Here is a 25,143-nt window from a genome sequence, read left to right on the forward strand (position 1 = left end):
CCTGCCCAGCGCTGAGAAAGGGAAAGCTTGCCATGTCTCATGGTCACCCGAAGCTCTGAACAAAGAGGTGAGGAATCAGCCAGGCCCCCTGAGCCTTCTTCTACGACAAAGAGCTACCAAAAAAAGCCGCTTAATGCCTTTGGTCAGAAAAGTTCCCAGGCCTTGCAGTGCAGGGATTCTCACGTTGAGGTCACTTTGGCCATCCAAAGAGCTAGAAACAGGATAGTAGTTGGACTTTGGAATATGGCGAATTCTAATTTTGTGTATTTTTGAAGCCAAGCCTACGTTGCTTTTAAACGATGCCCGTGAATACTACAATGCATCAGAGCAGTGTTTCTCAACCTCGGCAGCTTGAAGATGGGTGGACTTCAACTCCCAGAATTCCCCAGCCAGCCATGCTGGCTGGGGAATTCTGGGAGTTGAAGTCCACCCATCTTCAAGTTGCCGAGGTTGAGGAACCCTGTTCTATGGTATTGTGCTCTATGATTATTTTAAACTACTCAGCTTCAGACTCTGTCTTCTTGAATGAAATGGCAGGCACTAGGTTTACACAAGTGCTCCTGTGGCACAGAGTGTAGTCAATAAAAGAATGCTAGTTCTGTGTACAAACGGTCTCGGGTTCAACCCCTAGCATCTCCATTTTAAAAAAAAACAAACCCAAAACAGTGGGTGATAGGAAGAACTCTAGGCTGATTTCACGCATTACCTAACCCCAGAGCTCTCAAGCTTTGCAATAACACCATCCTCTACAACGATACAATAAAGCCGTTCCACTCTTGCCAGGAATAAAACTAATAATTTCATCGGGATTAGAGCTGGACAAGAAATACGTTCAAGAATAATGTTTAAAAACCCCAATGAGATAACTTTCCAACTTCCTAAATAAAACCGTTTCACTGAAGAGAAGCAAAAAATAACCCCAGGCAACCGCTTTAAAACCCACTTGGTTAAGGGGCAGACGAGCTTGCTTCCTCGTGCGTCACTCCAGAAATCTGGGTTTCGTCTGAAGACAGCCCCTCTCGCTCACCAAAGTCATGGGGGTGGGTGGGAAGGGCGTTTCTTTGCCTTAAACCGGCTTCTCCTAAACTGCTGGGGCTTGCAAAACTCAGGCAGGCAGGAAGCTGCTGCTCTGGACCGTCCCTCTCCCCCACCCCTCCCACTTTACTTCTGCAGAGCAAGAAGCCTCGAGGCCTCCGAGTCTGATTATTCCTCTTCGAAGGGCGAAGGCAGGGTGATAAAACAAGAACCCTCTGGCTTCCAGTCCTTCGGTGGTTGCTTTCAGCATCCAACCGGTCAGCCGGCTCAGAAAGGAGCCCTGAGGGGAGGCAAACTTCCTGGAGAAATGCTGGACTAATCTGTTGATCAACAGCTGGTTGAAATAACCACAATTTGCCGCCTTGGCCTCCTGCTCAGCCAAGATGGGGCAACCTCCTCTCAGTTTTCCAGGTAACCCCAGGAGACTCCCCGGGACTGCAATGGGGTCACCCGAAGGAGCTTGATCAAAATACTACAGCCTGTTTTGGGGGGTTGGGGGAGAGATTAACACTGGGAATGGAAAAGAAAGGCATCTAGGAGAAAATCTGCTAACCGTCCCTTCACCCCCAAACAAAACCCTGCAAAACAAGGCAAAATTGCACTGCCAAAACTATCCAAACTATCCAAACTTCTCTTACAGTTCAGAAGTTTTCCTAACTCTTATTTATTTATTTATTTATAGTTCAAATTTAGTCACCACCCTCTCACTCAAGGAGCAACTCTGGGCAGTTTACAATAAAACAAAACAAAACGTTCCTGTAATTTAAACCCATTATTCTGTCTTTTTTGCAACCACATCCTATTGTTGACTCATACGGGTAGTCCTCAACTTACAACCACAATTGGGACCGGAACTTCTGTTGCTAAGCGATGTAGTCGTTAAGTGAGTCGCGCCCAATTTTACGACCTTTTTGCTGCAGTCATTAAGTGTATCCAGCTTCCCCCATTGACTTTGTTTGTCAGAAGCCCCCTGGAAAGGTTGCCAATGGCGATCACATGACCCTGCAGCCATTGTAAATGCATGCCAGTTGCCTAGCACCCAAATTTTGATCATGTGACTGTGGGGATAATATGACAGTGGTAAGTGCAAGGACCAGTCGTAAGTCACTTTTTCAGTGCTGTCATAACTTCAAACGGTCATTAAACGAATGGTCGTTAGTCGAGGACTACCTGTATTTAGTCTGCAATCAAGTACAAATCCAAGACCATCCACAGATACAATTAGCAAACCAAGTATATACCATCCTTTGCCCATCCACTTATTTCCTGTTTCCAAATGAATGATTTTGTCCCTGTTCGATTTAAACCTGTTATTTTTCAGCCCATTTCTATACTCCAGCCTTTCTCAACCTTTTTACCCAGGATGAACCCCTGAAATAATTTTCAGGTCACAGGGAATCCCTGCATAAACATTATTATATCTACCACTCACAATGCATTAGTGTGATCAGTAATTGTAGATATGGTGATTTTATTTTCAAACACAACCCCTTGCAGAACCCTTAGTGAGCGTTGGTGGAACCCCGGTTGAGAAAGGCTGCTCTACCTCTTTCAAAGTATTAGCTGTGCCACCACCCAACTGTGGATCACCTGCAGATCTGATAGGTATTTCCTCTACCTCTTCATCCATGTCATTCATAAAACCATTAAAGAGCCAAGGGCCAGGACTGAGACCTCTCCCCAGTTTGATGAAGAGCCATTAACAAGTGCACTCTGATGATTTTTGAGCCCACTTTAATATCATGCCATACCACATTGTATTTCGCAAAGCACTTTGTTGAAACGAAGATGGATGACTTTTAAACGTTCCCAGAACCTCCTATGGAAGTTACCCCCCCACCACAAAAAAACGTTGGTCTGGATATTCCCAGATCCTTCTTTCCCCTCCTCCAGCTACCCAACGCTTCACTCTTGATCTTGAAAAACTGGGATATACCAAATGGAAAAAAGGCTGTGCTCGGTTTCACACCCTGCAGTAAAGCATGGCTTATTTCAGAGGGCTTTCTTGAACAATCCATTAGCATATTTCACATCACACTAAGCCACGAACCACAGTTTGCAAGCCATAAAGGCTTAGTTCACACAACACACTGAACAAAAACAAATACACTGAATCAAATGGCCCAGGTTCCCACAAAACGTAAGCCACAAAAAAAGTATCAAGAATCAAATTAGCCAAGCTTAGCAAGTGTGAATGCACAGCCATATGATCTGTAACTCACCTAGCGAAGCGTGTGGTGTAAATGCAGCCTCTGGGTTAGCGCAATAGGCCCCGGAGAGCCTTGCCACTCTGGAGCAAGGTGACCACGAGCTTGTTCACCCATACAAGGACTTTGTACATTCTGACTTCTGATGACCCACCCAGACTTTCTTCTGCACTCACTCACAGAATCATAATCCTCGGGTGGGAAGGGACCCTAGAGGTCCTCTAGTCCAGCCCTCTGCCCAGGGCAGGAATCCTCAGACCATCCCAGCAAAGGGCTCTCCCACCTTGGCTTGAAACCCTCCAGGGACGGAGCCACCATGACTGCAGGAGGCAGGCTGGTCCACGGCTTAATAGCAATCATGGTCAGGACATTCCTCCTTCTGAGTTTGGTTCTCCCTCTGTTAACCTTCCACCCACTGGTTCTTGTCTTACTCTTGGGCACTACAAAAAATAAATCATGCCCTGCGAAGAACATTAGCCTGCTATCCTGTCTTCCCTCTGCTTTCTCTCCTTTTGGTTAAACCTGTGTTTCTCAACCTCGGCAACTTTAAGATGGGTGGACTTCAACTCCCAGAATTTCCCAGCCAGCATGGCTGGCTGGGGAATTCTGGGAGTTGAAGTCCACACATCTTAAAGCTGATGAGGTTGAGAAACACTGGGTTAAACAGACAAACCATTCTTTTCACCGTTCTTCATAATATTCTGCCTCCATGTCTCTCCCCATCTGCGCTGCTCTTCTCTGCACTCGCTGAGACCCAAAGCCTGGCCAGATATCCCCTGACCTGCCATGTTCTCCCATGGGCACGAACAGGGAAAAGCTCCCTGCCCATCGCACAGTTTGGTGGCCAGGCGCAGGGGCGGGAGGAACAGTCAGCAGGGGCCGGGTTCACACATTGCTTCTGACTTGCTGATCCCTGGAAGGGCAGTCACACAGAGGACAGAGCACTTACATGGCAAACATGGGACGTCAACCCACACCATTTTCTTAATCAGCCCAACCATGCAGCCAGGTGAGCACCGAGGGGCTGCCACCCACACATACCTCCTGGGCTGAAACCGGCAGTCGTCTTCTCCGCTGTCGGCCTCCTGGATGTGCAAGAGAAGAGGGGTGGGGGATGAAGGAAGGAGAAAGAGTTCAATGCGTATTCCATGTATTTATATCACTCCACCAATGTGCCCGGTGCGTTACAGCAGGGGTTTTCCAAGTGCATTCCATGGAACCATGAGAGGCGAAAGGCAAAAAGAGTTCACTCAAACTCAAACTCAGTTAATTATCTATCATTAGAGCTTTGCCTCTTGATCGGGGGCTCTGCGGATTTTTTTTTTTTTAACTAACAGGTTCAGCAGCCTGGAAAAGTTTGAAGATCCTTGCCTTAGAGTAGGCAAGAGCACAGGTTATTTGTATGTATGTATGTATGTATGTATATATGTATGTATGTATGTATGTATGTGATTTCTATAGCCATCCAACTCAACAAGTGATTTTGGGCAGCGTACAATCATAAAGACATTAAACAATTAAAACGATACAAATAAATATATATGGTCGCCACGTAAATTATGGCCAGAGATGTTAATATAGCCAGGAAACGGGGCCCTTAACATACTCGGGGCCCCAGGCCTGGGCACATAACCAGGCAGGTCTTCACAGCCTTACAAAAGGCCCAAAGGCTCAGGGCCACCCTGATCTCTGGAGGGAGGATGTTCCAGAGGGCGGGGGCCACGGCAGAGAAGGCACGTCTCCGAGTCCCACCAGCCGACATTCCTTGGCTGATGGGACCCGAATCACGCCCAGCCTGCCAAATTGGACGGGTAGAAACAATTGGGAGAAGACAGTCCCTCAGGTAACCTGGTCCCAAGCCATGCAGGGCTTTAAAGGTGCCAACCGGCACCTTGAATTGCACCCAGAAGCACACGGGCAACCAGTGCAGCTCACAGAGTAGAGGTGCTACATGCGCCAAATAACTGGCAACATTTTCTACCCATGCAGCCACATTCTGCACCAGTGGAAGCTTCTGAATGCTCTTCAAGGGCAGCCCCATGAAGAGCGCATTGCAGTAATCCAGACGAGAGGTCATGAGGGCATGAGTGATTGCAAGCAAAGCCTCCTGGTCCAGGAACAGGTGCAACTGGCACACAATCTGAAGGTGGGCAAAGGTCCTCCCAGCCACGGCTGCCACCTGCTCTTCCAGCAGGAGCCGAGTCCAAGAAGACACCCAGATTGCACACCAGGGCCATCTGGGGCAGTGCCACCCCATCCAGGACCAATGATGGAAAAACCTTGTTACCAGAAGGCCCACATACCCAAAGCCTTGCTTGGTTGAGTCGAAGCCCATCCAGACCCTTACAGCCTCCAGGCACTGGGACAGAACACCCACGGCATCACTCAGGCAGCCTGGGGTAGAGATACAAAGCTGGATATCATCAGCATATTGATGATACCTCACCCCAAACCATCGAATCACCTCACCCAGCGGCCTCATGTAGATGTTAAACAGCAGAGGAGAGAGAACCGAGCCCTGGGGCACCCCACAAATTAGGGGTCACGGGCTGGATCTCTCCCCCCCATCAACACTGACTTGAGTAAGGAGGAAAACCAGCACAACACTGTGCTGCCCACCCCCAACTCCTGAAGCTGGTCCAGAAGGAAACCATGATCGATGGTATTGAAGGCCGCTGAGAGGTCAAGAAGAGCAAGGATGGTCACACTGCCCCCATCCCACTCCCGCCAGAGGTCATCTAAGAGTGCAATCAATGCCGTCTCAGTCCCGTTATCCGGCTTGAACCCTGACTGAAAAGGGTCCAGATCATGCGCTTCATCCAGGGTCCTCTGCAGCTCCCACGTGACCACTTTCTCCACAATCTTCCCTAAAGAGGGGAGGTTGGAGACTGGACGAAAACTGTCCAGACGGGTTAGGTTGAGCGGTGGCCCCTTGAGGAGAGGGCGCACCACCGCCTCCTTAAGAGCCAACAGAACCACCCCCTCCCTCAAGGAATTATTACCCACCGCCCAGACCCAATCATACATCCCCTCCTGGGCAGCCTTAACCAGCCAGGAGGGACACAGATCTAACACAGAAGTGGCTGAGCTAACAGCTGCAAGAGCCCTGACTACTTCCTCAGATGCAACTCCCCCCAGATAATCATGCAAGACTTAGCCCCCGTAGCCTCCACTGATTCCTGCTCTGATAACACAGGAAACAGAGCAAGAAAGGGAGGGGGCAAGGGATATCTACAAAACCCAAATGTGCTGCAGCTGTGACTTCTTAAGTCTGGGAAAAAACTCAGTTTCAGAAAGACACAGGATTACTACTATTGTTGCTGTTATTAGAGGTAGTCCTCAGGTTATGACCACTCGTTCTGCGACAGTTCAAAGTTATGACGGCGCTGAACAAGGGGGACTTATGACCGGTCCTCAAAGTTCTAGCCATTGCTCAGTGCCCGTGTGTGATTATGATGTCACAGCGTCCTGTGGTCACGTGGTTGCAATTTCTGACATTCCCTGCTGGCTTCCCACAAGCAAAGTCAATGGGGAAGCTGACAGAAAGTCAGAAGTCACTCCTGCTGCTTTTTTGCCAACCCGTGCTCTGTAGTGCCTGCCCGCATCACCCCCTGCCCCTCCACAGCACCCACGCACCTCCCCACATTCCAAAGTGCCTGCCTGTAGGCCTCCCCCACAGCTCACCTGTGTGCCTTACCTGGGACTCCTGCCACTTCTGGAGTCACATGATCCTAGGGTTACGACAGCAAGTGGGACTGCCGTTGCTAAGCAACACAGTCACGTGACATCGCACTTTACGACTGCAGCGCTTAGCAATGGAAGTTCTGGTCCCATCGTAACCTGAGGACTACCCATATTATTATTTACACACAGTCTATCAGAAAGTTCTGACAAGGTTTGGTACTCCTGACTACCAGATCCTTCACAAGGATCTACAATAGCTAAAGATACCATTGTAACATGCGCTTTGTTCCAAGTAATGTGAGTTTTTGTAACTGATGTGTTGAGATTTTGTCCATTCCTACAGTGTCTAAGTACTTTTCCAGAACTTTTGGTATGGCAAGATGATGATGGTGATGATGATGATGATGATGATGATGATGATGATGATGATGATGATGATGATGATTTTGTATTCTCTTTAGGATCAATACAAGCTTTAGCCAAAGGCATAGGAATTGTCCAAATATTGTTGTAATATATAAGTAGTTCTAAGCAGAGGAGTTCTTTGTAAGCTGAAGGTTGTAAGGTCAAATAATTGTGACAATTCTCCTCCTATAGCTCCAATGACTATGGAGAATCTTTGGCCAGCTTATTCCACAGTCTCTGTATTTCACTTGTTAAGGCCTGATACTTTACATCAAGATCATCCCCTTCATCTATTCAATTTGTATGGCTTGGTCTCTAGTAAGAATCCATGAATCCATAAAAATCCTCATGGTAAACAAAAGTTGACAATCAAAATATCACTACTGATATGATAACAGCAGCATTAAAAAAAGCAATAATCCACCGAGGGTGAACCACTTTGTAAAGGTGCTCCAGAGGGGTCTGGCTTCCTCCAGAAGGCCGTTCTCAAGGGGGCCAGGCCAGCTTCAACAGGGAGGCTGCTCCTGGCCTCTGCCCCCCTCCCCTCTTGGAACTGGGCACCGCTAACAGCTTCTTCTAGGACAGTGTTTCTCAACCCTGGCCACTTTAAGATTTATGGACTTCAACTCCCAGAATTCCCCAATTGGCATGGCCACTGCTGAGAATTCTGGGAGTAAAGTCTGCATGTCTGGAGGGCTCCCAGATTGAAAAGGGCCAGCTTATTCTTCAGCACCTGGTGGAAAAATAATTCAGCCCCCCTTTACCAAGGTCTAGAGCAGTGTCTTTCAACCTGGGCAACTTTAAGATATGTGGACTTCAACTCCCAGAAGTCTGGCTGGGGAATTCTGGGAGTTGAAGTCCACACATCTTAAAGTGTGGAGTCCTTGGGGTTCTCTGAGCTTGGTTCTTTTCTTGCAAGCGTTTCATTACCCCAAGGACTCCACAGTTCAACCCTGAGTTACACATATTCGCCTCTATCGGTACATCTTAAAGTGGCCGAGGTTGAAAAATACTGCCCTAGAGCTTTACAGGTGAAATCAGCCGCTCCATACAGCCACACAAGAAGGGCATTCAGACCCTGCTAGTCTTTCAGAAAGCCCATAAGATCCGGCTCTTTGCCCAGGTGCTGGAGGTCAGCCAAGCCTGTGATGTATTAATTTATTGTTGGGTTTATCCTCAGTTGCCTTTTTTTTTTTTTTGCTTCTGCTATGTTTATATCTCCATTTTTATTGTTATATTGATGTTTTCAATGGTGTTTGTCACCTAGGGTGACCTTACTGGGATGGGCAAGTGTATAAATCAAATCAAATGAAACCAGCAAATAAATACAGGCAGGCTGCTGATGGAAGATCTCTGTGCTTCGGGCTTCAGAAGGTGGACTCCTCTTTAAAACTTCCTCCTCCCCACCACCTCCTTAGAGACGCTGCCTACGACACAGAGCGGCGGTTTCGTTTTGGTCTTTAAAAGACGACAAGCCAAAGTTCTCCCTTGGATTTCCATCCCCGTGGAAGGAAGCTTGCTCGAAAGGAAGCAAACTGTTCCAAGGGAGGAGAGGCTGCGCTGTAGGTCGGAAGCACCCAAATCTGCAGAGAAATCCAAGGAAGGGAGCCAACGAAGCTCTAGATCAGTGTCTTGCAAACTGGGCAACTTTAAGAAGTGGGGACTTCAGCTCCCAGAATTCCCCAGCCACCATTCTGGGAGTCGAAGTCCACCCATCTTAGGTGCACAAGGATGAAAAGGACAAATTAACATCAGTTATCTCAACACCCCGTTCCCAACAACCCCAAGCATGGTCCTTCCAGGAAGTTCCTGACTTTCATCGTCATAACGCTGCTCCAAAGACTTAAGAATCCAGTCTTGGATTACTTCCTGTTCCATCCCCCACCCATACAAACCCACAGGGGAGCAGACCAGGGTCAAAAAGAAGTGGAGAAGGGTATGCCTTCCGCAGTTCCATGCCAGTTCCAATTCCTATACCACTTCTGAGCGTAAGCCCACAGAACCCAACGCGAATAGATCCTTCAGCTTTATATTTCTGGATCGACTCTCCGGTTCCTTTCACATGCAAGAGCTGGACGAAGCTGATACAGGTTTGTAGTAGACTGAGGAACTTCAGTGTTTCTCAACCTTGGCGGCTTTCAGATGTGTGGACTCCAACTCCCAGAATTCCCCAGCCAGCCATGCTGGCTGGGGAATTCTGGGAGTTGGAGTCCACACATCTGAAAGCCGCCAAGGTTGAGAAACACTGGTCTAAGCTATGTATTCTGTATATGTGATCGTCCTCTTGCAATGAGAAGCAGGGGGATAGCTCTTAAATGTGGAATTATTATTATTATTATTAATTAGATTTATTATAGCTGCCCCACTCCAAAAGACTCTGGGCAGCCTACAGCATCCATTTAAGCCTCCTATAGCTTGGTTCAGGCATTTTATTCCCCAAGATACAGCGAACAACATGGGATCATCTGCCCTGAAAACATCCTCAACATCCTTCTAACACCACCACAAGCAGTCCTAACACATCTATCCATAAATGCATAAAACAACCAGAGGAACATCACACATCCTTGTCTTGTTCTCTGCCCAGTATCGGGCCATTCACAAGGTATTCCATTTATTCTCCCCCCCCGCTTTACTTCCCACATACGCTACTCTCCTCCGATTCAGCAGCTCAGCTTGAATTCTACCTCCGTGCAAAACGTTCTGCAACTCAAACGGACTCCTTTTATGATGCACACTCTCTAAATCAAGCCACGTTCAATACGTTTTCGTACATTCACACATTCCTCAGTGACCTGCTGGAAAGCAAAAATCTGATCTGCACGCCCCTGGCCTTGCACTTCCCAAACTCTGCTCGCTCTCACCTTTTGTACCCTCTTATTCAGAATTCTGCAAAGGCCTTCCCACACACGTTTCACAAAGCAAATCGGCTTCCGCTACCCTTCTCTTTGAACAGGGGAACCAAATAACATTCTTCTAATCAACGGGCACCGTTGCAATCTTCACACATCCACGAAACAAGCTGCACGCCCACTCCATGAGCAAACCACATCTATCTTTTAATTTCCTCCAGTCACACCATATATACCTGAAACACTTCAACGTTTCAGTATTTTCACAGGACTTATGACTTCCTTTCCATCATTTTTCTCCTTGGACATCAACGTGTGTAGCCTTCCTTCCGCTCTTCCACAACTCATAATCAGCCCCATACTGATTTCTGAAATATTTCTCCCAACCTTTGCTCACTTCCATTGCATCCCAAATCATTTCATTGCTTTTATTTTTCATTCCATTCACTCTCCTGGAGGCCCCTCATTTAGTCCACCCACTTCCAAGACAATCTTTTTTTCCCATTTTCTCTGCCTTGTTTAACCTTAACCATCCCTTGCTTTCTTTGACTACATTCTTCACAACTATCTTTTTCTCTGTATCCTCATTATACAATGTCCTTCTCTCATCCTCATCTTTTGAAGCAATCATTCTTTTAAATGCCTTTTTTCCCTCGGCTACAGCTTTTTTCTCTTCATCATTTCCCATACAGGGAGTCTCCGGGTTAAGAACATCCCGTTTACGGACGTCCCATAGTTAAGAACAGAGCCTAGTGCAGCAGAATTTGAGTTAAATACACAAGGATTCGAGTTAGATACACAATGGTTCGAGTTCGTTACACAATATACTACTTATAATAACACTGTTCCGGCTTACGCACAAATTCGACTTAAGGACAGACCTTGGGAACCAAACTCATTCTTAAACTGGGGACTACCTACTATCCTTTAGTGCAGTGTTTCTCAGCCGTGGCAATTTAAGCTGTGTGGACTTCAACTCCCAGAATTCCCCAGCTAGCATCCTGGCTGGGGAATTCTGGGAGTTGAAGTCCACACAGCTTAAAGTTGCCACGGCTGAGAAACACTGCTTTAGCGTAATGCCACACATTTCTGTGGCACTTTGTAACATAATTTTTTCAAGCAACTTCCACATCCTCTTTCCATTAATTCTCTTAGGAAAGTGATTTATCTTCCAAAAGGTTTTCTTACTGGACTCATTCTTTCTCTTCCTGCAACTCTAATTTCTTTTACTCCATCTTTCTTCCATGTCTGCCCCTTTAGAAAAGCTTTAAAAACTTGGCTTTTAAATAGGCCAGAGGCTGGACCATTTGCGATTCTGACTGGTGGATAAAAGGGGGTTGGAATTTTGTATATATATTTCATCAATGTTATGTCGGCATTTGGTTATGTATTTCTTATGATATTTTTAACTTCTATGCCAGCTCTGTGTCATAAATTCATGGTTTCGAATACATCAAATTCTGCATTTCACTGCAATTCCAGCAGTTGGAACACAAGCAGCTAGAGCTGTGACATAATGTGAAATAAGGCTAAATTTGTTATCTAACAGGAAGTATATAAAAACGTTTCCAACATTTTGAATGTATTAAATGCAGTATAGAAACCTGATATAAAAGCCCCTTTATGTTTGCCTTTACGGTTAACTGAGTAGCCTAGAAAACGGTTGAAATCAATTTTGGTCAAAATTAGGGAAAACGCAACGAAAGTATTTTACAGATGGTACTTAACACCAAAGAAATTCAGCATGATAAATTCTAGTATAAGCCCAATGTGTTGGAGAAAATATAAAGAAATAAGTACGCATTATCATATGAGGTGATCTTCTAAAGTTATTCAGTGTTTTTGGACTGAAATATTTATTAAAACAGGACAAATCACAATTTAGGCCATTACATTAGCACCTAAGTTGGCCTTATTAAGTTTTTTCGATAATCCAAATGACACCTTGAATCATAAAAAATATATATATATATATACACACACAGTTTTTTTGGATGGGTTGCAGCCAGGCAGGTAATCATAGCAAGATCCCAGAAAGCATTTGAGTATTTCCACATTATACCAAATATGCTGGAAAAACTGCTCTAATGGAAAAGATCTCGATCAATCGCTATCTCAAAGTCCCGCGTTCAGGAAAAAGGGCAAGGCAGGGCAGCTTGAAAATAGGAATACATTTCTGGGGAAGCCAAGGAAGTCGGGGTGGGTGGGTAACACACACAGAATCAGCCTTTTTCCAAGCGCTGGGCAGTGTTTTTGCCCCAAGGCTTACGAGAACCCCTCAGGGCCTGCTTGCCTCTCCGTCTTCTCACAAACGTGGGTCATGCCTTTTCCAGCTTGGAACACACAAGCAGCAATTGGAAGCGAGACACGTTCACCAAGTTCTGCATCAGGTGCCCCATTCCACAGCCACCTCCAGCCACGGAAAGAATCAAGCAGGGCAGCGATGGAGTGGGAAGGGGATCTAAATCCTCTGGGATCCGCACGCTCTTGAAACGCTGGTGTGGTCAGACAGACCCTGGCAACAGCCTTCAGCCACCGGAGGGGCTGACCCAGAGGGATGAGGAGCCGCGCATCGCTTTCCCCTGTTCGAGGCCTTGGAGATTGGCCATTTATGACCGTGGACCGCTGGTGAATACAGCACTCGGCCTGGAAGGACCCACAAAGCGGGTGGGAGAACTTCTCCAGAAGTCTGATGAGAAGCAGGCTGGCATTTCTTTTACCCCCAAAGTGGCCGAACCCAAACCAAGCGACGCCGAATAAAACAAGGACAAACCTGCTGCCAACACTGTGGCATTATTTCATGGAATGTCTGAGTGGGGCAAAATACTGGAAATCCTACAATGAACATAATTGGCAGGAGATTCCCAAAAGGTTGATTCGAAGCCTTTTCCACCCAGCGCACAGTTAGCTTTTGAAACTCACCGCCACGAGATGTGGCAATGATCAGCGGCTTGAATGGTTCGAGAAAGGGTTCCCATAAATACGCGGGTGGAGGAGCCGTTATGTGCTATCAGATCCTTCGGAAGCAGAGGCGTCTACCCCTGATGACCACTGCTGAGGAGAAAGAAAGAAAGAAAGAAAGAAAGAAAGAAAGAAAGAAAGAAAGAAAGAAAGAAAGAAAGAAAGAAAGAAAGAAAGAAAGAAAGAAAGAAAGAAAGAAAGAAAGAAAGAAAGAAAGAAAGAGGGCACCTCCTTGGCTACTTTGGAAGAAAGGGCGCTGGACTTCTGGACTATTCCAGTCAGCCTCTGCTTCTGATCCGAGCCTCTGCCCAGCACACCCGCTCTCTGCTGCGCACAAGGGGCTTGCTCTTCAATAGCTGAGGTCACCCTTTTCCCCCATGCTCCAAAGTGTGTGCCTTCCCTGGCTCCAAAAAGACATCTGGACTGGCTCTACAGAAGTGCCAAGCTGAGTTGGCATCGTACGCTGGGCACAGTGGGGCTGGTTTGCTTTCGGCTGAGCATGTCCTGCAAAGTCATCCAGGTGCTTGGTAAACCACAGTTTACTGCTTTAGACAGTGGCCATGCCCAGCCATACTTTGCTCATAAAGCAGAAGTGCTGGCACTTGTGGGGAACAAGCACCCACAGGGAAGGCTCCCCGCGGGAAGTCGCTCGACTTGTCCTTGCCTGCAGAAAAGGCCTGGTTCTCCCTCTGGCGCTTCCAAAGGAGGCCTGGGAAAGGAACCAGTTCAAACAAAGTACAGATCCCCGGGAGAGAAGAAGCGCTACCGAGCTGTATACAGTGGGCTCACCTGGTTAAGCAGGGCAGGGCAGGGCAGGGCAGGGCAACGAGTTCTGGGATGTGCTTGTGCATGCAGAGAATTGATTTCTGGCCCTTCTGACACTGGGCATCACTGCCCTACTGAGAACATGGGAAGCTGCTGGAAATTACTCTCTGCGGCAAGACCCCAGGCAAGCGGGTGCTTGACTTGGCACAGAATGGCCCCTTTTGTTCCCACACAGGCACAACCCCAAGATTGTGGGCTTCCAGATTGGAATCAGAGAGCTGGAAGGGATCTCAGAGATGATTCACTGCAGTGTTTTTCAAAGTTGGCAACTTTAAGATGGGTGGACTTCAACTCCCAGAATTCCCCAGTCAGCATGCTTTAAGATGAGTGGCCTTCAACTCCCAGAATTCCCCAGCCAGCAAGCTTTAAGATGCGTAGACTTCAACTTCCAGAATTCCCAGCCAGCATTCTGGGAGTCGAAGTCCACACATCTTAAAAGTTGTCAAGTTTGATTGAAACAGACTGATTTAGTGCAACCCTCTGGCTACGCCAACAATCTGCTGCCCGTGAGATTCTCAGCCGGGAGAGGCCGCCGCCGTCTGAGTCGAGGGCTCCACTACCAGTTCTTCACCCGCTGCTGGTTATTGCCACAGCAGACGCTTGTGTGGCCAGCAAGCCAAGGCTGCTTTTAGCAGAGGCAGCCCAGACAGGAATACCTGCCCTTCCTGCTCAGAGTGGGCTCAAGCTGCATGTTTTAGGAGATGCCACACGGGGGAAGCAGAGCCCAGCTGCCAGAGAGGAGAAGCCGTGCTCCAGAGGCTCGTGGCTGGCAAGAAGGATCTTGGTTCGTTCGGGGGCACCCGAGGGCCAATAACCTCGTGGTCAAGTTTCTACCCCTTTTCTTATTCCACGTGGGGAGTGGTGTCCTCTGGTAAGGAAAAATAAAAATGCAAAGAGAGAAGAGGAAGTCCAGGGCAAACAAAGACAGATCTGTAACAAGCAAGTCTCCAGATGACCCAATTTTGGGGGTGGGGAGAGGCAATGCTTTTAGAGGAGAAAGAGAAGATTCAACCAAGCTTGTGCAGCGAGCCAAAATGAATAGATTGGAAGTGACCAGGGAGAAATGTCAAGTTCCAGATAGAAAAATGTAAGGCACAAACATAGGATGGGGGAAGCCTGGTTTGGCAGCAACACGCGTAAAAGGGATCTGGATGAGCTTGTCAATCACCAGTTAAACAAGAGCCAGCAATGGGGCGCAGCTGCTAAAAAGGCTATGTGTGTGAGCAGAGTCCAGATCAGGAGCCCACTCCTGATAGTCCTGGAACACATCACACTCTTTGTTACCCCTTCTGTAGCTGCCCCCCCAGGCACCCTATATTGCAGGCCTCCCCAATCTTGGGCTACACCCCCAGTTCATTGAAGACAATTGGGGAAAGATGCTTTACAAAGCATATTTAAAAACAGTCCACACCCCCCTCCCCATCCCAGCCAGAAAATAGCATCTTTTTCTGACTCGGCAGAAAGAGAGGATCCTATTAAGCTGTGTCATGTTTTCCAAACACGAGTTGCCTAAAATTTGTCAAACCCTCAGAGAAACACAGGCTGCAATTAAGTCTTTTTTTTTTTTTTAAACCCGGTCTCTGCTCTGGGCTCTCTTGGTCTCTTAGGGGCAAAAAAGAAGATATTGAATAGTGACAAGGGAGACAATTACAGCGACCTAGAATGAGGTGCGCAGAGAGAAGAAAAATAGCATAAGGAATATCCAGCATGACTCACAGAGCCCATCGAATTCAGTGGTGACGACTCTCAGAGATAAGACTGCAAGAAACCACATACAAGCTATGGATGCAACAGGCACAAAAAATGGATCACTCTCATCCTTAAAAGTCTGCCAGAAAAGTAGGGATTCATGTGCCGAACTACATGCCCCAGCAATTCTCCTACCAGCCAGCTGGCTCTGACTACTATCTGAGTTGCAGATGAAAAACATCTGGGATGTCAGCTGCCTCCTTCAGCTCGAGAGACTTGATTTTCCTGGCGAGGAAAACACAGTGGTCTGGCGTGCACACAGTGCTAAGCCCTAATGTTAACTGCAGAACCACAGATTTGAACAGGGGCACAGAGACCGTAGAGTCCAATCTTCTGCTCAGGGCAGGAATCCCAACTTGAACCTCCCAGAGGGGTGGTTGTCCACCCTCTGCTTGAACCCACCCAGTGAATCCTAGAAGTGTAGAGCTGGAAGGGACCGCAAAGATATCCGAGTCCAACCCTCTGCAAAGTGCAAGGAAGCCAATTCAACCATCCATGAGTGGTGGTTGTCCAACCTCTTCTCAAAAACCTCCAGAGATGGAGAACCTACCACCTCCATAGATAGCTGGCTCCATTGCTGCTCAGATCTTACCATCTGCAAGTTTTTCCTGATATTTAAGTGCAACTGAGGTAGCTGCAACTTAACATCCATTATTTCTGATCCTAGTTTCTGTGACCATGGAAAATAGAACTTGATCATCTCCCCAGTAGCTCCCCTTCATGTACCTGATCACAGCTATCAAGTCTCCCCCCTTCTTCTTTCTTCCACCTTTCTGGGTCTTTGGTTCCTCCGTTAAATTTCTTTTACTCTCTGGAAGTATTGCTTAACACAGTGTTTCTCAACCTTAGCCATTTTATGATGTGTGGACTTCAACTCCCAGAATTGGAGTGGGGCTGGGGAATTCTGGGAGTTGAAGTCCATGCTGGCTGGGGAATTCTGGGAGTTGAAGTCCACACATCATAAAATGGCTAAGGTTGAGAAACACTGGCCTCACATCTGTCTTCCTAGAACTTAAATCCACTATTCTGTGTCCTGCCTTCTCAATCAAGCAAGAACTTCTCCCTTTCAGCTATGTGAAAAGCACTATCATAGGAAATACAAAATAAGATCTACAGGTATAAGATGGGGGACTTGGTAATACAGCGTGTGAAAAGGATCTTGGAACGGCAATTGATCACAATGTGGCGCGACTACTAAATGGACCAGAGGAATTGTAGACTGCATCAATTGAAGTGCCTTTGAAAAATCCACCTACACCTTGCTCAGTTTTGGCAGCACCAAGTCCACTTCTGCATGCCCAAGTTAAGGAAGGTTCACAGAAACTGGAGCGGGTGCAGAGAAGGACAGCATGCATCGGGGGATCAAAACTCAGTCCTATGCGGAAGGATTTGGGGATGTTCAACGCTTGGGAAGATGGAGGAGGTTTATAACAATAGACCAATCATGGCTTGCTTCACTATTAACTATTAATTCACTGGAATACGAGACTCCATTCTTTTGGAGACCTGGCAGGTATGCAGACCACACTCACCTTGAAAATAGCGCATTTGTCTCCAAATTAAGGCTGCTTCAGCCACGCTCTCGCAAAATTCAGCAGAACCATTCCCCATGCCTGTTCCTTCCTATGGCCCCCTCTCCCAATGTGCTGCAAATCATAGTTAGGTGAGCTGAGCTATTAGCTATTGGGAAAGCAGTGACAACTGCTGGATTAAAGTCACCACCTCAATAGCCAGACAGGTAAGGTTTGCAAAATTAGGTTTTGGCAGCTGTTCCGCAGGAGACTGGAGAAACCAATGGAGACTTCGGGAGTGGAAGTGGTGGGGTGCTGGTGGGATGAGATGTGGGGGGCACAGGACTACAACACCCCCAGATCTTTCCCCCTGCGGGGGCGTGGAATCCAATCCACTTCAGGAGGCATGGGAAAGGCTTCGGTTTTGGAAAGTATCTGGCTCGCTTTCAGCGTTTAAAGCCTCGCCCTATCCAACCCGGTGTAATTAAGAGGTGTTGAATTTTTGCCTTCTTTTGCTGATCCACAACGAGCGAGAGAGAGGCAGGTCTCCAAGCAACAGCAGTTACTGAGTTGTCATGTTGTAGTCGCTGAGAGCTTAGTGTGATGCAAACAGGCTGGCTGTTTGACGTGGGTGGGTGGGGTGCCCAGGTGACCACGGCACCGGCTGAGCAGCTGAGCTGGGGTTTTCAATGGAGCAGAGAGAAAAATGCATCAAATGCCAGCAGTCACAGGGATAGCCACATGGCCCCACCCCCCGCCCCCAAAAAACGGCCAGGTAGAAGAAAGCCCAAAGTCACAGACCTCACACAGCTATTTCAGAGGAACCGTGATTCACAAGGCAGAGCAAGATGCAGAGAGGAGGCCTTCATCTTTAAAAAAGCATCAAGGATGCCAGTCAAAGGGTTGTACAGCCTGGATCTTAGAGAGACCGTAAACTTAGTATTCAATTCTGATGGGGAGGAGGAGGAGGAGGAGAAGGAGAAGGAGAAGGAGAAGGAGAAGGAGAAGGAGAAGGAGAAGGAGAAGGAGAAGGAGAAGGAGAAGGAGAAGGAGAAGGAGAAGGAGAAGGAGAAGGAGAAGGAGAAGGAGAAGGAGGAGAAGAATTCCGTTTCTGTTATTCTTTACAATCCTAAATTTCTTAAGCAAGACAGAGAAAGTCTCTGTCTTTCAGGAGCTTACAGTCAGGACGGCCATGGCACGTAGGGGAAAAGGGGCTGTAAGAGACATTTATTTTCCCAATAGAAGCGAATCTCTATAGCTCGGGGTTGAACTGTGGAGTCCTTGGGGTTCTCTGAGCTGGGTGGTTTTCCTGCAGATGTTTCGTTAATCTGCGAGAAAACCACCCAGCTCAGAGAACCCCAAGGACTCCACATTTATTTTATTAATTTATTAAACGTATACCGTGATTTAAGGTGGAATACATAGCCTGATGCAGAGAGTAAGGAAGATGGATCTTGGTGGAGATGTGCAAACTCCGCTACCAAAGTGAGGAGGGGAAAAACTTATCTTAAGTCCACACCAGGCAGGCAATGTTCGCCAGCAGCTCAGACAGACACCTCTCTCGTTCACAAGAACATAAGGGGAGGAGGCGCAGCACAATCAGACTTGCAAAATTCTGTTATTATAGCCAAACTCGATAAAAGTATTTTTACCTTTTCAGTGGAGCGGATTTCTTGGTCTGGTCTACAACTCTCTGAAGCAGGTTGAGGCGACAGATAGTGGCATAGTTACGCCAACGTCTGCTACTAAGTCACCTCGAACCTCGGTCTTCCCAGCCCCAGTCCTACACCTGAAGCATTATGTCACACTTGCTCCTGTTTTTCTCCAAATACGACTTCAACCTCAAAAGCTGTATTTTATATAAAATTCCTGACTAATCCTACCAGCTTCCAACTTCAATCACAATAAAGCATTTCTAAAAAATCAAATCTGGCACATAGTCAAAACCACATTTCTCTTACCTCCACCCAAAGAACTGTCATTCTGACATGAAACCGCAAGAGATAGTTATAAAACAGAGCGCAGCATCAGCCGCTAAGGGATCATGGCTTGAGGGAGAGGTTCTCCAACCAGGGGGTTGTGAATTTGTGGGGTGTGCACATGCAAAGCAGGGATGCCATCAGAACTCCTTCCCGTTGTGCCTGGACAAGCCAAACGGGAGCATGATCTGACAGGGCTCCAGTTCAACCAACCGACAGACAGACGGACAGACGATCTAGCTAGCTGTCTGTCTCTGTCTGTCTGTCTGTCTGTCTGTCTGTCTATCTATCTATCTATCTATCTATCTATCTATCTATCTATCTATCTATCTATCTATCTATCGAATGTATATGGCCACCCATCTCACAAGAAGTGACTCTGGGCGGTGTACAGCAAAAAATATAAAACAATAAACATGTCAAACACAGTCATATTTAAAACACACACACACACACGATTCAGTCAGCAAGGGAGCCACCTCAAGATCTCACTGGTCTGCTGGGATCCCCAGGCCTATAACATAGCCAGGTCTTGAGGGACTTCTGAAAAATAAGGAGGGATGAAGTTGACCTCACTTCCAGAGGGGGGGATGTTCCATAAGGTGGATGCCATGGCAGAGAAGGCCCAGCTCCGTGGGCCCACCAAGTGTAGTTCCCTGACAGATGGGACCCGTGGCATACCTCTCTTGCCAGATCTGATGGGACAAGCAGAGGTAATCGGGGAGAGCGGTCCCTCAGACAACCTGGCCCCATGCCATGAAGAGCTTTAAAGGTCAAAACCAGCACACTGAATTGGAGCCGGAAGCAGACTGGCAACCAATGCAGCTCACAGAGCAGAGGTGTAACATGTGCTGTTTTAGAAGCACACCTAATTGCCCACACTGCTTCATTTTGCACCACCTGAAGCTCCTGGATACTCTTCAAAGGCAGCCCCATGTAAAGCACATTACAGTAACCCAATTGGAAGATGACTAGGGCATGAGTGACTGTGATCCAGGAACGGGCACAACTGGCGGACAACACAAAGCTGTGCAAAGGCCCTCCTAGCCATGAACGCTGCCTGCTCTTTGAGCAGGAGTTGTGAGTCCAGGAGGACCCCCAGATTGCGCACCGGGTCTGTCTGGGGCCGTACAGCCCCATCCAGTGTGCACAGTCCAGATGCTGTGTGCACCCAAAGTTGTAATACGGTCAAGACGTGCTCCCACTCCGTCTGGACAAAATGTGATAAAATGCTAACATTCTAACAGGGCTCTGACATTCAGTGCTCAGCCTAGTGGTTTGAATGCCCAAAGTCAGGGTTCCTCGACCTTGGCAACTTTAAGACGGGCTGGCTGGGGAATTCTGGGAGCAAGGCTGGCTGGGGAATTCTGGGAGTTGAAGTCCACCCGTCTTAAAGTTGCCAAGATCGAGGAATCCTGCCCAAAGTGGTATGACTAAAAAACCTCGCTCCTGCTAGGCAAACCCCACAGGGAGTTTTAAGTGATGGCCAAACCGTGGGGGTAGAGGATCTCACCATGTGTCAAAATCATCCACCAGTCACAGCAACACTGTGCTGTGGGGTGCCTTCCTCCTGGCAGCTGATGATGTCCAGCATGGCATCTCATTTGCTGGAGGAAGAGTTAGTCTATGGTGGGAAAAAACCAGGAGTCGGGCAGCCCTTTCCCAACTAACCAATGTTATTAAAAGGCAGAAGCTTCTGTTAGCTGCAGCTGACTTCGTTTGCTTCAGTTCATTGGTAGGCTTTGGAATACCTGCAAACGTGAAGCGACATCCAGTACAGTGAGCTCAGCGTTTTTAGCCATTTCTTCAGCTTTCTCACATTTAAAAATGTTCTATTTCCCTTACCACCTAACAAAAATGTTGACCGACCTGTCAGCCGGTAGTGCTGATAAAAGTAAGTCTAAGTCAAGAAGCTTTTTACATAGAACGGTTACCTGTTATTTTAATTGTGGATATTTATATTTTTATTGCCCTGGATTTTAATTGTAAGCCGCCCAGAGTCACCCTCTGGGGGAGATGACTGGCATATAAATGTAATAAATAAATAAGACAGACAGACAGACAGACAGACAGACAGACAGATGTACGTACGTTACATGGCTTTTGGATTCACACTTTTTTTTTTTAATTGGCAGTATCCTTGGTGTCCACTGAGAGGATGAACCCGAGCAAGCTAAATAACAGGCGGGAATAAAATTTGCAGACAAATTTTGAGATTTTTTTCATTCGAAGAAGAGATGTGATGGAGAAACAAGACACAAGTCTAGTTAAATGTATGACCGTCCCTCCTTGCTTCTGATCAAGAAATACCCAGTGCAAAAACAGCCATGCAATTGCAGAAAGTGTAATTCTTTCTCCATCAAGAATTGATTTGTTGGGGAAGGCTTGTGCCAAACCGATTTCAGGCATTTTTTGCCTAATGAGGCAGTTAGTTGCTGAATCGCAGAGGATCTAAATCAGGAATCTCAAACATGCAGCCTTGCAAGCTATCTCATTTCCCACTGCCAACTGTGTTTCTCTTTTCAGAGGATTTCCCCCATCTGGCACCTTCCAGATGTGTGGGGGCTACAACTCCCAGAAATTCCCAAGCACATGAACTAACGCACCTGGAGGATACCGAGTCTAATTTAGTTTTTAGAAAAAGCTGGCAAAAAGATAGGACCAGTTGTAGGCACTGGTGGGTTTGTGGTCTTCTTTAATGAATTAAATTTGGAAGGATGGTTTGCTGGATTCCCACAACTGGCTAGTCTAGCGGCTTCTCCACTTTGCAGCCTTAAGCTGCTCACCTCCCATGCATAAACGGGCTGGAATTGAAATCCCTTTCTGGATTTCAACACTTTCCTTTCATCACTGTGATGGCACCCCATTTCCAGAAGGACAGAGAGAGGTTGGAGAGGGTTCAACGGAGGGCAAGAAAGATGACGCAGGGCCTTGGGGACGTGCCCTGGGAGGACAGGCTGGGGGAACTGGGCACGTCGCGCTTGGAGAGGGAGGGGAGACGTGACCGCCGTGCTCAGGGCCATAAGAGGGAGCCCCAGAGAAGATGGTCGGCAGCTCCAGGACCGAGGACCAGAAACAACTGGCAGACGCTGAGCTACCGAGATTTCATTTAAACATACGGAAAAGCTTCCTAGTGGTGGGATCTGCCCAATAACGGAAGAGTCTCTCTGTGGAGGAGGTGGGCTCCCCACCCCTGGAGATTTTGAGGAAGAGGCTGGAGAACTTCCTCTCCAGGATGCGTTAACTGGTCTTCCTGCATGTGGCAGGGGGATGGACTAGATGACTCCACAGTTCTTTGTTTCTATGATGCTGTCTGGACCACATTTACCACAGCCCCAGATTGGTATCCTCCCTTTCTTCTTTACCCCTTAGAGGGAGGGGAGGGGAGGGGAAGGGAGGAAGAAAGAGAGAAAGGGGGGGAAAGAAAGAAAGAAAGAAAGAAAGAAAGAAAGAAAGAAAGAAAGAAAGAAAGAAAGAAAGAAAGAAAGAAAGAAAGAAAGAAAGAAAGAAAGAGAAAACACCAGAGTCTCACCATTTTCTCTGTTACTTGGGCTAGAAGGGGAAAGTAGAAAAACTTCTGTCCATTTCACCAGTTTTTTTTTTTAAAGACAAGTCCATCTTTCACTCTTCTGTAGGTGAACTTGTGAAAAGAAAAAAAATGGCTGGGAGGGGAGAGGGTTTTCCTGGCAGAGGGCAGAGCAGCTGATGGAGGGATTTGCCTAGAAGGAAACAGGGCACAGCACCACTCAAGCCAGGCCATGTGGGGAAAACCACTACGGGGAGAGGTTGCCTTCCCATGGGGCTGGATGTGGGCAGAAGAGCTCCTGCCCAGCAGAAAGGGTGTGCAGCCTGCCCTCGCCCTGGGGCAAGCTGGCCCTTCCGATCAGCCCTTAAAACAGATCAGCAGCGAATCCAAAGCGTATTTATTGCCCCTCCTGGATGCACCTTCCAGGTTTCTCGATTCTGCGCCTCTGCTTGTTCCACTTGTGGCTGAAGAACAGTACTAATCTTGATAATTGCCATTATTATTTGATGTTATTTTATTGTATGGTATGCTAATTTTCAGGCTAGCCCTTGATAGAGCAGCTCTGAAGGCCTTGGAAAAGATATTCAGATGCCAGGATCCATCTCTACCTACAAAGATCAGAATCATGCAAGCCGTGGTTTTCCCTGTGACCCTCTATGGAAGCAGAAGTTGGACTCTGAAGAAGCAGGAGAGAGAAAGAATCCTGACACCTTTGAACTTTGGGGTTGGAGAAGACTCCTGAGAGTACCACTGACAGCCAAAAAAATGAACTAATGGATCACTGAACGAATCAACCCAGAGTTCTCTCTCCAGGCACAAATGACCAGGCTCAAATTATCTTCATTTGGACATATTATGAGAAGGCCCAGCTCTCTGGAAAATGCTCTAATGCTGGGAATGTTGGAAGGAAAGAGAAGACAAGGACAACCAGCAGCAAGAAGGAGGGACTCAGTTATGGTGGCGATGAGTGCATGGTTGGAAGACCTGAAGAACCAGGTTGGGGACAGACCACCCTGGAGAAAATCTATCTATTAATGCATACTTTGTATTTATATCTATAGATTTTCTGTATACATTTGCTATACAGGTAGTCCTCAACTTACAACAATTCGGACTGGAATTTCCATCACTAAGCGATGTGGTCGTAAAGCAAGATGTCATGTGACTGCATCACTTAGCGACCACAATCCCAGCAGTCTCAGTTGCATCATTAACCAAGAATTGGGAGCCATTACGCGAGGACCCACCTCAATTCAAGCCATTCCAGGCTTGGTCCCTCCCAGCCCCGAGCCTCAGTAAGGTAAAAGACTGCCTTCAACTCCCCTTCTGGCTGCCCTGCACCCTGCCTTGCGGGGCTGCAAGCAGCTCCAGAACTGCGTGGCTCTGGGGCTGCTTGCCACACCCCGGGAAGCCCCAGCTGCCCCAGCCCAGTCCCAGCTGCAGTTGTCCTCACCACTCTGCACTCCGAGACCCCTGCTGCCCTGCACTGCTGCCCCGCTGACCTTCACCGTCTTCTTCCTCCTGCTGCTGACAAGGCGTGCCCAGCCTGGCTGCTGGCCGGGCTGAGCTGGCTTCGGCTGAAGGAAAAAAAAAGTCAAAAGCAACCCTGAGCAGCAGCGCGCCTCATCAGCCCTGGGAGCAAGAAGACGGTGACGGTCAGCGGGGGCAGCACAGCACAGGGCAGCAGGGGCCCAGAAGGGCATAGATGGGGGGGAGATGGGTGGGTGGGGGGAGCTGAAGCACCCCTGTGGTCATAAGTGCGGGTGGGCTGCGAAGCACCCAAATTTTTATCACGTGACTGTGGGGGTGCTGCAACAGCTGTAACTTTGGGCACTGGTTGTAAGTCACTTTTATCAGTGTGTTTGTAACTTTGAACAGTCGCTGAACAAATGGTTGTACATTGAGGACTGCCTGTACGTATTTTGTGTATACTGTCTTTTCTCGCTGTAAAGGTATATTAACGATTATGAATTGCCTGTTTGTGGCTTGGAATCTATGAGAGCAGCTGCAGTGGTCACCCCAGCAGACAAAATGAAGTGCTGTGGCTCTTGAAAAATGAGCAGATATTATGTTTATGTGGATTGCAGTCCACTTTGTGGGTTAACATGTTGTGCACACACAATCTTTCTCTTACACCTCGCAAGGGGGGATGCCTGGCTAATTAACTGCCCTCATAGCCAGCAGCCATAGAAATGCCATCTGTGGGAAGCAGGAAAGCATCAACTCACCCGCAGAAGCAATGGGCATTCTCTGACACACGTGATCACAAGTATAGTGCGTGTGTCTGGATCCTGAACTAAGGAACCAAGAAGCCCTTTTGCTTCTAATGCAGCAAAGCACATTGTTCCTTGATGGCCCTGAATAAATATTGTCCCTGGGCAACACAGGTACGCAAGGAGACAAATGGCC

The 25,143-nt window shown here is 47.6% G+C and overlaps 1 protein-coding gene across 1 annotated transcript in view; it reads right to left on the reverse strand.

Annotated features, from left to right (window-relative positions):
- SSH2 (slingshot protein phosphatase 2) overlaps positions 1-25,143 on the reverse strand; it is a 114,480-nt gene that overhangs the window by 64,065 nt on the left and 25,272 nt on the right. The window contains exon 2 of the mRNA XM_088138743.1: positions 4,284-4,327. Within this exon, the coding sequence (XP_087994869.1) occupies positions 4,284-4,327 (44 nt within the window). The remainder of the gene's footprint in view (positions 1-4,283; positions 4,328-25,143) is intronic.

The sequence above is a fragment of the Python bivittatus genome, unplaced genomic scaffold (assembly GCF_059951505.1).
Source record: "Python bivittatus isolate LINGU-HERP-01145 unplaced genomic scaffold, Pbiv_v1 ctg000240_np1212, whole genome shotgun sequence".
NCBI classification, from domain to species: domain Eukaryota; kingdom Metazoa; phylum Chordata; class Lepidosauria; order Squamata; family Pythonidae; genus Python; species Python bivittatus.